Here is a 13,920-nt window from a genome sequence, read left to right on the forward strand (position 1 = left end):
ATGATTTATCGTTTCCAAATGTAGTAACACGGGATTTTATTGTACAAGAGCATGTTGCACAATGGGGCTCTGGGTTCGCATTCCACACTAGCCAAACTAGAATTTCTGACAAAGTTTATGCTAGTACACGTCCGAGTTACTGCTGTGTGTATGAAAGGGTAGCCATATGCATTAGAAATTGATGGGGTACAGAAGAGACTTAAAATGAGAGCTCCCTGCACATTTCTGCGCACACTGAATAGAACTGGACACCTCTGATCACTGCGGCTGAAGGGCTCTAAACCAGCGCTTACAGAAAGAAGCCGAGCTGTCCCCATCCCTCAGGGCACTTGCATCAAGCAAAAAAACAGACTGTCAAACGCTTAAGGAAGTTTATTTCCAGTCTTACATGTCAATCGGATAACTGATGTCTTCTGCAAGTTCAACACAGTCAAACCGAGAGCAGACTGGAAACTTCTGGTTACATTTCCAGCAGATGGCCTGTATTTTCTTACCCGCTAAACCCCAACTTCAAAACCCCAGCCTCAAAAACCACAATCTCCTACGTTTACCATATCTACCAGAGCAGCTAAAAATCAAGGCAAGCTGCCCATGTTCTGTGCTAACAGCAGCCACAGAGAGTTACAGCACAGAGCACGTACCGTGTCACGGCTCACAGTTTAGGGATTCTTGTGGCTGCAGACACATTTTCTTACCTCTCCATTCTACATACCAGCTCCCCAGAAATGCACAAATATTTCAGCTCTATCAGCCCACTGTTCTTTTTCTGTGCATCCACTTGAAGTAGGTTAGATAATGTAACTGTACATAGAAATTTGAGGCAAAGTTGACTACTACAGTACAGAAGAGCAGAGACGTTGACAAGAATCGTACCCACTCTCTGCGCTGGAAGAGGTGTCACACCAGCTGCTAGAGCAAAGGCAACACTGGGATAAACCAGTACTAGTGTCCAAAAAATATTATGCTTCACACTTTTTATTTGGAGCAAACTGCAAGCGGTCAATGTTTACCCACACAAGATTATGGAGTCAAACACAAAAGACTTTCTGTTGTATTTTGTTCTATTGCTGCCCTCAGGATCCTAGTTTTCTTACCAACTTCTGCAGTGGTGTACTACTAAATCTTGAACATCATTCAAGCAGATACTTTGTTCTGTCTTCTTCCCCTGCCTAAGTCTGGTGTCCATGTCCAGCTGAACTCAAATATGCTTTGGAATTTTTCCATTTAATTAATAAAATACACACCAAGAACCCCTGACAGCCACAGATCACACAGATGCGGATCTTGCCATCAGTTAGTTGTATTACAAACTTAGCTACGACTGATGCCGTCAATTTATTGCATTCCAGACAGTTGACCCCAGACCCAAGACCTTGGCCTACTCTGCTTTTACAACGCTAGTCAGAATCAATAATGAATTTTTTCAGGCCTTCCCATTCTTGCTCTGCCATTCAGCACAAGCAGTAAGAACCAAGCATATTCCAAGTAATAAAAAAGCCAAATCAAATGCATATAGACATTCATGTTTGCTATTTCAATCCAGGAGGGATCTACACTGCAAGCTTAAGAAGGAAACCTACTTTCTGTTGGAATTGTGAGAAATGAACAAAAGCTATAATGGAAACCAGATCTCCCTAGGCGAGGTGGAAGATGAGGGGAAGAAGCTAAAGAATTAGATACTACAATTAAGAGATGAACCGCTGGCATTTTAAGGAATATGGCTTATAAACCAAGAGACTGGGGAGCAATATGGCAGATGAAGTCCAATGGACACAGGTAACAAGTGATGCACAACGGAAAGACCATCTAACTTAACATTCACAGGAACAGACCCCTACCATCACAACTCAGAAGCTACATCTTGATGGCAGCCCTGTCATCTAGATACCACCTTAGTGCTCAGCAGCTATCAGAAAGCAAATCAAGCGTTAGGCATCATTAGCACAGCACTAAAGGACACAGCCAGAAGACACCATGAACGGCAGATGCAGTGCTGGTCCCCAAATCTCAAAGGGAATCCGAAGATCCAGACAAGGCGCAGGAGGAGATCACGGAACGCCAGCATTTTGGCTCAGAGCAGAAGCAGACTTTTGCAACTCATCTCTCAATCACTGCCGCTTCACGCACTGTGATTCTTATTTCAGAGCCTTCTTGGGCCACATGAGCAGCATTCCCTGAGTGCATCTAAACAAGGAGACAGCCACTAGCAGACCAAATGCTAACTAGCACCCAGTCCACAGGACTAGGCTAAAATCAGCTGATGCGATCTTCTGTGAAGTGCAGATAAGCACAGGCATCGAGTCCTAATTCACTCTACAAATCCCACCTTAATCCACCACGCTGTTTGATAATGAGGGCCCAGCCAAAGCTGAGGGGAGATGCTGAATATCATGTTTATGGCAAGCAGCTAATAAAACTAGGACACTTCATTCTGGTGAAGGTAAGACCACTCTCCTATCTGATATGGGTCTGAAACAACGTAAGTGGCATAGAAAAGGATACACAGGGAGTAACTGCTCAGTGTCTTTCCCTAAATGAGATGGAGGAAACATTCAACAGAACAGGCAGAAGGTAGTTCCGCTTCAAAACAGAGATGTTTCTTCACGCAGCACCTACTTAAGCAAGAGAACTTGTTAACAAAGATTATGGATGCTCTAATTTATAAGGGTTCAGAAAGAAACTACAGAGATTCACTGGGGAAAAGTCCATCAAGAGCCATTAAATGCAACCACTAGCAATGCTAGCTCTGGAAGTGTCCGAGCTGCAGACTCCTAGCACTTGGGGGATACTTTGGGTAAGTAAAACTACACAACTACACCCCCCCTTGTTGCTGCCCTCTTTCTTGTAGGATCCATTACCGACCACTGTCAAACCAGGATACTGGCCTTGATGTACAAAATCCAGTCTGACCAAGTTGGACTATTCCGCAAATGGCAAGACGGGTGTGCTAGATGGAAAAGGAAATAAAATGCACGCCAATCTAAGAACAGGGGATACAAACTTCTGTAATGAACTACTGAACAAGCAAGTCCTGCCCTCCTTTTAGGGGCATAATCACAGGCTTCACCACCATGCCAGCAGATGCAGCATGGGCCACGAGATCCTACAATTCAGTTTATTACTGAAAACTGCTATTCAGACAGAAACTTCTGCCTCACGCCATAACACAGCCTGCAACGCTTGCAGATGTACAGACCCTTGCAGGCCCAGGGAGGCAGTTAAACTATGGGTTCAAACCACTAAACTTTGAGTTATAAACTATCTAGGAAACAGCCTTTCTATTGCCAGAGATCTCAAAGAAAACCCCAAAGCTAGAGGAAGTCACTAAAACAGAAGGCATTTAAAACTAAAAGGGCATCTGTCTCCAGACATTCCTGTGCTTCAACCTTTCCAGTGTATTCCTCATCCAGTTCTCCCTCCGAATTTTTACACTTGGCCAATAAATACCTCTTACTCTAGCACTCAGATAAGACTTATGATGCACTGCAAATGCTGTGCAATTAACAGATTTAATGCCCGATTCATTTCCTCCTTCAAAGGGAGACTGGAGAAAAGCACAACAGGAGATGGCTGGGTACTGTAGCTGTGGGTATATCATACATATGCATGATACGACATTTCTTCTACCACTACTGTAAGTCAGCACATCCCTACTCTTCCCGTAGATGTATCAAACCTTTTTCACTGTTTCGATTCCCAACTATTACTCATTCTCCAGCTTAATCATTGAGGGGATTTTTTTCCTATCCTCAGTATGGATTTTTTACACACCATCCCACATTTTCACCATCATTTATCAATTGCTTTTTCCACTCCATTTCACTGAATTTCTAATCTCATTTCCCCAACTACACTGTCTACAATCATAACATAGCAGTGACTTTAAAAAATTCAGTATGCTCCACTAATTTCACAATGTGTTAAAAGAGATAACAGAGGGAATACATTCTTTCCATCTCAGCGTGATTACTTTAACCTGCATATCAGAGACAACAGTACACAGCCAAGGAGGAGGACAGGCATTTCTGCAAAAGGAGAATCTTACACAGGTATTGACCAACTTTCAACGACAGAAGTGCCACCAACTCTTATGTGCGAGACCGAGTATTTACCTGTTCACATTTTTAATTAGCATTTGGTGGATGTTCTATTCTGAATCATGCCAACAGGGCTTCATCCAATCCAGTAGCACATTTCTTTGAGGGACTATTACAGATGCATCATACACTAATAAAATACCCTGCTCTGAGAACAGCACAACGGAGTGGCTTGCTTCCCAGCTGCAGTGTTAAGTTCCATATAATGTCAATGCTGAGCACAAGCTACTTTCACAAGCAATTAAGACAGACTACATGAAGTACCTAGCTCAGCCCGCAGGCTATATAAGACTTGGCTTTCAGTTTTGTTCAATTACTTTGTCCTTGTCTTTGGTAAACAGAAATCCTTGTTTTACTTTCTCTCTACTACACACTGCATCTGTTCTCCAAATTATACCACCCTAATCTGCACACAGCAGCCTCTGGACCAGTTTTACTCTATGCTGAAGTAGTTTTCACCCAAAGATTTGAAGGTAAGGTATGTAACACAGCAGTGATGCTAAATAAATTCCACTGTCTAAAAAAAGGTAACTCTGAACTAAGTTTCACCTCAAACATCCTCAAAAGCATAAACAAGACGTCGCTTCACCCCATTAAGATTTCTTCAGCCGATCTTTCTTGCCACAGTGCTACAAGCTACGTAGTTTAAGTTGTTGACATTTCTGAAACTTTAGTTCCAAAATCAACTTTAGCAGTATTTAAATTTAAAGACTAGACATAATCTAAATCTTAGGATATCCCAACGTCATCTCTCAACACAGCAAGAGCTATTCAGGTTAAAACCCACTGGGGTAAGAACAAAAAAGCAACAGAGGGGAGGGAAGTCCAATATTAAATCATGATGCCCTCAAATGCAGAAAGTCATCCACACGACATGACACTTATTCCAACTGTAGAAACACTCTCAGACTTCAAATTCTGTGCGCGTATTAAAAGCCTGAACACTGGAAAAAAGGCTGCTCAGAGTCCAGCATTTACACCAAACTGTTCTCAGGGTTTCTTACTAAATATTTGACTTTGTACGTGACCTCTACTCAAACTGAGTAGCAACAGTAATAACTTTATTCTGAGAATCTAAGCCTTTAGCTAAAAAGGTAAAACAGTTAAACTTCCCAAGCTTCAACAGAAGTGATCAAGTACTACTTTTTCCATAAGCCAAGTTACCTTACGTAAACCAAGGTAGAAACCCAGACTAATTGTATTGCATTTCTATAGAAACCAATGTTAACAGTCATAAAATAAAAACAGTGCCAAAGAGTTAACACTCTATGCTAATAGTTGCTTGGAAGACTAGAGATCAATTTTAAAGACAAACACCATTGATGATTTAAGTACGGTTGATCCTGCGTCCTGACAAACCTCTCAGGACTACTGGTTACTGCTCAAATTCTGTCTGGGAACAGAACAAACCAGCTTTGAGACATACAGCTTCGATTCCACATTTTAGGTAAATCACATGGAGTTAAAAACCCACACAAACTAAACAAACAGAACAGAAGATACTCACATTCCCCATGTATTCTGAAAGTAGATCCTGCAAGGCCTGTCGCACTGCATTACACTCGGCAACTATACGTTCCCGCCGGTCATCACGTGTGCAGGATGAATCAGCCATCAGGGCTGCTCCGCTAATGATGCTCTCCAGGCGCTCTTCCAGGGAAGGCCTAAAACGTTCTTCACTGAAGGTCGATGGATCCACAATAATTTGTTTCTAGTAGAATAAAGGTTTTCAAAATTGGCAAATCAGACCAAGCAGATGATGACTTGACAGTAACTTAAGACGATCAGCATTTACAGCAAACCCCTGATCAGGCACAAAAGGCAAACCCCACACAATTTTGGCACCGGGGATGATTTTCGTGAGTAGTTTTGTAAAATTACTAAAAAGGTTCCCCGATAGATTACATTGCTAGTCATTTCTTGTGCTGCTTTGACAGCTAAACAAAACTTGGCCACAGGAAGCCTCATTACATGAATGGCAAAAATCAAACGTGCCAGCACAAATAAGGTTCAAAGTACAGAACTCTCCTTAACTACATGTCAATCCGGACATGCCTTCACTAGTTAACTTGTCAGATATAATTATCCCATCGTGAACAAAAAAAATCCAAGGAAAACAAATGTCCAAAATTAGCCCTATATATAGTGCTCCGTTGTCCTCGTTTATCCAGTCTTTCTTCTGCTCACAGTTATGTAGGTAAATACAACAGTATTCCCAAAAATTCTTGAAGTGAAACATCAACAGGAATGTTTCAAACAGCACAGAAATCAATTTCTTCATGGCAGAAAACTATCACAGGTTTATCTTGAAAGACTATTAGTAAGCACAGCTCTGTGAGGCTGTGCTTACAGAGAGGCTTAAGGCTGAAACAGCAGTACTGATGTATCTGCTTTTCAAGGGGCCAAGGCCACCACCCACGGACATTCACCAAAAAGCAGCAGTGTAGTATCAGCTTATGAGTATTTTCAAGTGGTTTATTTAAACAGGTTTGCAATTTATTAAGGAAAAATTACTTGGCCATTTCAAGGTTTGGTGGTATGTTTATAGAGTTTGGGTGGGGTTTCTTCCCACTACAGGGGCAAGAGCAGAAGATGTTGTTAACTCTTTATAAAAGAAGCCCCAAAGTTTTTTGAAATGGGAGTTTTTGTGATCAGTTTGTACGCCAGCGAACTTCAACAGCAAGGTCACAACCACGGCTTCTCCCACCAGCCAGCACCTTCTGTCTTCCCTACAGGGTAACCACGTAGCCTTCACAGCAGGATTAGAAAGCGATACGTGTTCTCCAACATGCTCCTCTTTTTTCCTGAAACTTTTAGCCATGTGGGTAATACAACGGTACTATGCCACAACTCCAGAACCGCACCACCAAAACCAGAGATAAAACTTATCTTGTTATCTTCTTAATATTTTGCCACCACAGTAAAAACACCAGAGTATTTGGGGGCACGTGTGTGTGCAAAACCTCTATTACAAGAACGCAATAACACAAACATTAGCAGGAAATGAAGTGCAGGGATAACATCTGCCAAGAACCTGAACACATTTGTTTAGTCAGTCTGCTTTGGCAGGAATGAGACAAAGCTATCGCACATGCATTGAAGCTGGCCTGCTGAACAAGCCCTGCTGCTATTAGAGAGCCTCACAAGGCGGAACTAAAAGCTCCACGTGAACTGCAACACTCAGAAAAGTCTCCAGCCATACATTAGAGCATTCGTATAGTTAAAATACATCCATACATCAGAAGTCACATTAATGGTTTGAGCTAGATTAGCCAATCCGTGAACCTGAACTGACTTGCTTCTCCAATTCTCCATTCCCAAGGCAGTCCTTAACATTGTCTGCTGTTACAGGACCTGCCTGCCCCTCCCACAGACACCAGCTCAAACCTGTGATCCCCTGGGTGCTAACCTGAGGCACATGCTTAAGACTTGCGTAGCTGAACCTACAACTGATGGAATTTAAGAAAAAGCAGACTTTGAACTGAAATCAGAGTCACAAAGATCAAGACAACAACGACATCCTCTTGTTATCCAAGAGATCACACAGAGAGGCTTCACACCAGGCACAGGGAGAACTCAAACATTACTTTATCCTGGTGAAAGAAACACGGCAGAGAAAGTAACGTAGAGAAGGAACGAGAGTGGCAAGAGCAAGAAGGTGATGGTGAGCAGTATCCGGCAAAAACAAACGTACTAAACACCTTTTGAGTGATGGCTTTGCAATATTAAATAAAGTTTTAGAGGCAAGTTAGTGCCAAGGTTTTTAAAATTCAGAGGCTGAATCAGTGGTAGACACAGAATACTGGCTTCAAAAGGAAAGTGTTCTCAGTAAAAATGCATGGCTATCCTCAGTAACTGACTGAATGCAAGATAAAGAGTATGACAGATCAGTACAACACATCAGTGTGAAATGACTTCACTCCCAACCAAAGATCCTATTAAACTTCCCACTTCATGTTCCTCTCAATAGGTAGCTTGGGCAATTCCAAATGCATTATTCACTTTTAATAAGTCATTTCTGTCACCTACAAGAATACATTACATAAATATATTATGAAATAATCAATTTCAAATAAACCAAGGGCTTACATCTAATGTAGCAGTAGGCTAACTGCTATTTCAGAGCCAGTTTAACTTGACAGCCTTCAATCACCAAGAACTACATATATAACTTTCTATATTCCATCAATCCTAGTCTGGAAAGAGACTTTTTAAAAAATAAAACCCTACTTTACCTGGGACTTTCTGTATTTCAGCAGAAACTGGTCTTTCAGGCAATATAAATAAAAGCAAGCTGTTGCTAGTAAATCAGGTGAATGAACACAAGAGTTGGAGTTACCACTTTTTTTTTTTTCCATAGAAAGAGTTCAAAACTTACATCAAAGTTATTCAGAGCATAAGCCAGCTCTCCACCTCCACCCTGCTGCTGGGCAGCATCATCAGATGCAGTTGCTTGAGCTGCATTTGAGATGCCTGTGACCGCCTGCTGGAGCTGTTTGTAGATCAGGTCCCTGTTGGCTTTGTAAGCAGCTACGTCAGGGTGCTGCAGACAGGCCTGGGACGCCGTGTAAAGAATGGGAACGTTCTTCTGCAGAATTCCTCTGGCTGCTGCCATTTGATCACGGTGACCCACATCTTTCAATTCCTATTAGGAAAATTAAACAAAAAAAAAGCATTTGAGAACATTCCCCACATGTAACATCCATATATTATCTCCCTGCACCCTCAAAAGACAGGTAGGTTCTTGGCCTAGCATGCTCAGATCTAACTACCTTCCGATTAAGTATCCCTATTCTTAAGGGCTCAACTAATTTCCAAGCACAACAGCTTCATAAAGACAAAAAAAAAAAAAAAACCCAAGAAACAGTAGTACTGTAGGGCAATTCACAACTCCACAGTTCAAAGTCTGAGGATTTTTGCTCCTCTCCACAGTAGAAGACCAGCATTTTGAAAGCTGGTAACACCTGTAAATCAGGAGGACACAGAAGTTGCAAGCACACATTCTTCTCCCCACTTCTTCCAGTTTGCATAACATCAAAAAAAAAATCATAAAGAAACCCACATCCTCAAAACAGAATGCCTTACATTTTTAGCTAACTTCAGAACCAAGCTAATTTTTAACTATCAAACGAACAAGAGGCTTCCTCTGCAATCTTGTCTTGCACTTGCACATAAGAAGCAAGACATTCTTTAATTTAAACTCCAAGACTCACAACCAGAATGTTTTCTTTAATCACACCTAGAAGATGGACTTTACCTTCCTCAAGAGACTCGGGCACTTAATTTTTAGAAGAACAAGTATACCGTCTCATTCAACTTCCTGTTCATCTCCAATGGCATGAAATTAATCCAATGACTGTAATTACTGCAAATTTAACATTAGTGAGCAAGTCCGTAAGTCTTTTCCCAAACACTCACTGCTTCAGTTCTCTAAAGGACCATCACCTCTGTTTTGGGATAGAAGCACTATGATTAGATAAAGCTTCTGAGTCCAGCACAAGCAGTAAGTTTATAAAAGGAAGAACAAATAGAGTTATAGAATCACAGAAGGGTTTGGGCTGGAAGGGACCTTAAAGACCATCCAGTCCAACTCCCTGCCATGGGCAGGGACACCTCCCACCAGACCAGGTTGCTCCCAGCCCCATCCAGCCTGGCCTTGAGCCCTGCCAGGGAGGGGGCAGCCACAGCTTCTCTGGGCAGCCTGTGCCAGTGTCTCACCACCCTCACTGGAAAGAGGTTCTTCCTAATGTCTAACCTGAATCTCTCCTCTTCCATCTGAAACCATCATCCTTCATCCCATCACCACCCTCCTTGATCAAGAGTCCCTCCCCACCTTTCCTGTAGCCCCCTTTCAGCATTAGAAAGGCACAATAAGGTCTTCCTGGAGCCTTCTCCAGGCTGAACAACCCCAACTCTCTCAGCCTGTCCTCACAGGGAGCTGCTCCAGCCCCTGAGCATCTGCGTGGCCTCCTCTGGACTCGCTCGAGCAGATCCATGTCTGTCTTGTGCTGGGACCCCCAGAGCTGGACGCAGCCCTGCAGGTGGGGTCTCACCAGAGCAGAGTGGAGGGGGAGAATCCCCTCCCTCAACCTGCTGGCCACACTGCTCTGGATGCAGCCCAGGATGCCATCAGCTTTCTGGGCTGTGAGCGCATGTTGCGGGGTCATACTTGGCTCTTCATCCACCAGCACCCCCAAGTCCTTCTCCCCAGGGCTGCTCTTGATCCACTCATCACCCAGGCTGTACCTGTGCTTGGGATTGCCCCAACCCAGGTGCAGCACCTTGCGCTTGGCCTTGCTGAACTTCATGAGGTTCACAGGGCCCCACCTCTCCAGCCTGTCAAGGTCCCTCTGGACAGCAGATTAGCAGTATCACAATTTTAAAGTTACCTCCTAAGTCTAACAAAGAGGTGATGAAAAATGAAGAGGAGGACTGCCTTACTGAGAAAAGGGAAAAAATAAGCCTGACAGACTCTCCAAAATTAATAGGTAATATGCGACCTCTGTAAGATACACACTAAGCAGGGAGGGCAGTCCAAGCAGACTTATAGATTTACAGATTTAGTACAACCACTTCCCATGGTGTGGAACAATCCATCACAAAGCAGTTTAAGAACACTTATTGCATTGCTATCACAACCCTACTCCCATTTACTGCAATCAGATTTCAGATACATAACCAACTAGCAATCCATTTTAGACTGTACCCAGTTTATTTTCAAAGATGAATCTGTGCAAAAAAAAAAACAACCCTCAAACAAAACAAGCAGTGTCAGAGGTTCATAAGCAGTTTTGGTTTGTACATATCAGCAGAACAAACAAGCAAAAAAGGCTCTACAAGAATTATGCTATTTCTGACAAATGGAACTGCCCACACCTCTGCTTTCTTTTGAAAGCTTACCTACACAAGAATGAGTCACAACAGTGCTGTTGAACACAACAAATTTTACACGCGATTTAAGGTTAAGCACAAGCCATCCAAACACAGAACATACGCATAACAAACAGGATTTTAAACCGCTTCTCAAATGGGCATTTCAGTGCAAGACTACCAGCACCACCACCCACTTTCTTGGAAAAAGTTGTAATTCTGTACCCAGCCATGACTTTTGCTCCTTGTTTAAACAGGCACGTGCAGTCTGCCTGTGCGAACCCCAGAGGCAGCATGGTCTAGTGGCGAGTGCACCGAGCACCGCATCACATCTCAATTCTCCCTCCTTATCCACACCTGCACTGCTTCAAAATAGGAAGGGCAAGTCTTGGGAAGCAGCGTTTCATTAAGGTACTTAAGCATTAACATAAACAAATGCTACTGAAACAAATTCTGTCAGAAGCCGGATGCTACAGCTGAGCAGACCTGCTTACCAGGCAAGCTCCAATTTCTTAAGCACAGCAGAGTGCAACACAAAGTACTCAGCAATAGAAATAAAGTAAAAAAAAAAAAAAAGAAAAAAGTATTAGCAGCAACAGATACTGGGCAAGAGCAGCAAGGCTGTCTTATTTTGAAAAAGAGAAGAAGAAATAATATCTAGAAGAAAGAGCTGCCATCACTGTACCTGTTGTCTTTTGGCTGCCATTATGTTGAGCTTGTCCACTTCTGGTTTGAGGGCTTTGTACTGGATACCCAAATCCTGCTCCGTGCCAGCATTTCTTAGTTTCAAAATACCTTCTTCCACCTAAAAGAAGATATATTCATGTATTTTTCCAAGTAATACAATCCACAGTTCAGGAAGTAATTCAGAACGTACTTCATAGCAGACAGAAAAAGCAATCTTCCTCTGCCCTCTTTTATTTTTTGGAGGGAGACACTTCAAAGGCTAATAGTACTCAAGGCTTAGCTACCACTTCATAGTCACCAGCTACCAGACAGCGAAGAACACGCATTTGAAAGAGAATGAAGGAGTCCAGGGCCCTGGCAGAGCTGCGGCAATGGCTGTCGAAGGGCACGAGGAGAGCCCTCAAAGCCCTGCTGCAAAAGCGGGCCCAGTATCAAATCTCATTTTATTTCAAATCCTGTATAAACCACCCACCCACCCTCTTGCTCGTGGGAAGAAAAGGCTTCCTCAAATACTCCACACATTTTATTTAGTCTACCAAAGCTACTCATCCTTAGTAGCTACAAGGGAGTACTGGTTATAAAAAAGCCAAATTATTTCTTTAAGATTAAAAAAAGCTGGTTATCACCTGCAGTCGCAGACCATAGCGCATTTAGTTTCAGCACCAAGAATTCAGAATAAAGCGCAACACAAGGTCAAAAGCTATCGACAATGAGCATAAAAACAAGTGACAAACATCCATTGCCCACGTTTTGCTCAGAGAAAAAGCCCTAAAAACCTCCCTCCTCCCGAAGCGAGCCACTGACAGTGCACACACACACATGGGTCAGAACACATGCACACAAAGCCACCCGCCAGAGCACGCTGGGTGTGCCAGGCACGGCCGAGTGTATCACAGCAAAGAGCTACACTTACTACTTTCAGCTGAACAAGCAGCTTGTAGACATCTGCCATATCAGCCAAAATCAGCAGCCGGGTGACAGCAGAGAGGAGGGCGCGTGCCGCTCGGACCATGTTCCCTCGCTTCACAGAGGAGCAGGGGTCATCTGCAAACTCCCCCGAAGCGCTCTTCATCAAGTCACCTGCACAAGGGGAGAAGATGGTCTGACTTGAACATCACACAGCGTTTCTCAAGGGCTGTAAACATTCCTGGGCAAGCCAATCTAAGTCTTGAAAACACCACGCATTTGCTTAGATACAGCCAGCAATTAAGACTGTACATAGCTACCTCTAAGTACAGTTATCACACGGTATCTGGGTAAGAGGGGCTTGTGCGGGGAGGAAGGGCCAGGAAATAACACTTTGGTCCTTATTTCCAATTGTGCAGGTGTTTTAACATGCCAGAACCCTCTGGAGAAGGAAATTCAGCATGCCTTCACTATTATGTGCAGGACTGCAGTTATTTCACAAACTACAATGCTTTCAAAGCTTAAGCAAAAGCTTTGATTTGTGTGCATGTAGGAGTTAAGCAGAAAGCGGCAGAAAGGACTGTAAACAGACAAGGAAATGCCATAGCTCATGGGACTGTAAACAACTCAGAGCAATGACCTGGCTGGATATGCCCTGGTCTGCATTCAAAGCTAGACACCGCTTAGTAAAATGCTTCAATGTTTCATAGCCTGTGGGTCTGCATCTGGTGCAGGAGGAAAGAATTTGGGTTTCAGATGGTAACAATGCAATTGGTTAACTATGAAAAGCAAAGGCCACTTTACACAACAAGAGAAATTCCTCCAGAAGGCATTTGGAAAGCCTAAAAGTAATGTCTGCACATAGTCAAAGGAGTAAATTTTTGTTTCTCCCCCTGCTTTCTGCGGCAGTATTTGCTTCCAGTACCACAGTTCCTACACAGCAGCAAGTTTTGGAATCCACATTATTATTTTTGGATCTCTTTGCATTTCAGAAAAATTTGGTGAACAACCAGGATTTAGTTTAGAAAACGCTAGGTACTTGAGGCCAAAGATTTGCAGGCAGCTGGAGATGACCAAAAAGCAGGCGAACTGTGTTACAACTGCTGTGTCAGAGGCTTCCAAACCTGTACAAAAAAGTCTGTATGGCCAAACGCCCAAACAAAAATAGCAAGCCTCATATAAAAAGAAGAGAGCCACAAATAGTGCTTCACAAGTGAAAACTGACAGCGACTCCCATCGAGCCCACTACCAAATGGGGCTGGGCGAGATTTGCTCCAAAATCCCAAGATGATGCAGTGGCATCATCCTGCCTACGGCTTGCCGGCGCCCACAGCTAGGCAACCAGTGCAGCCTATCCCTG

General features: G+C 43.2%; 1 protein-coding gene across 1 annotated transcript in view; it reads right to left on the reverse strand.

Moving 5' to 3' along the window:
* Window positions 1–13,920, reverse strand: part of CTNNA1 (catenin alpha 1) — a 118,698-nt gene that overhangs the window by 80,574 nt on the left and 24,204 nt on the right. Inside the window, exons 4-7 of the mRNA XM_086471074.1 lie at window positions 12,568–12,734; window positions 11,653–11,772; window positions 8,476–8,742; window positions 5,605–5,808 (exon numbers count right to left, since the gene is read on the reverse strand). Coding sequence (XP_086327200.1) covers window positions 5,605–5,808; window positions 8,476–8,742; window positions 11,653–11,772; window positions 12,568–12,734 — 758 coding nt within the window. The remainder of the gene's footprint in view (window positions 1–5,604; window positions 5,809–8,475; window positions 8,743–11,652; window positions 11,773–12,567; window positions 12,735–13,920) is intronic.

The sequence above is a fragment of the Leptosomus discolor genome, chromosome 10, assembly GCF_034619465.1.
Source record: "Leptosomus discolor isolate bLepDis1 chromosome 10, bLepDis1.hap2, whole genome shotgun sequence".
In the NCBI taxonomy this organism is placed as follows: Eukaryota; Metazoa; Chordata; class Aves; order Leptosomiformes; family Leptosomidae; genus Leptosomus; species Leptosomus discolor.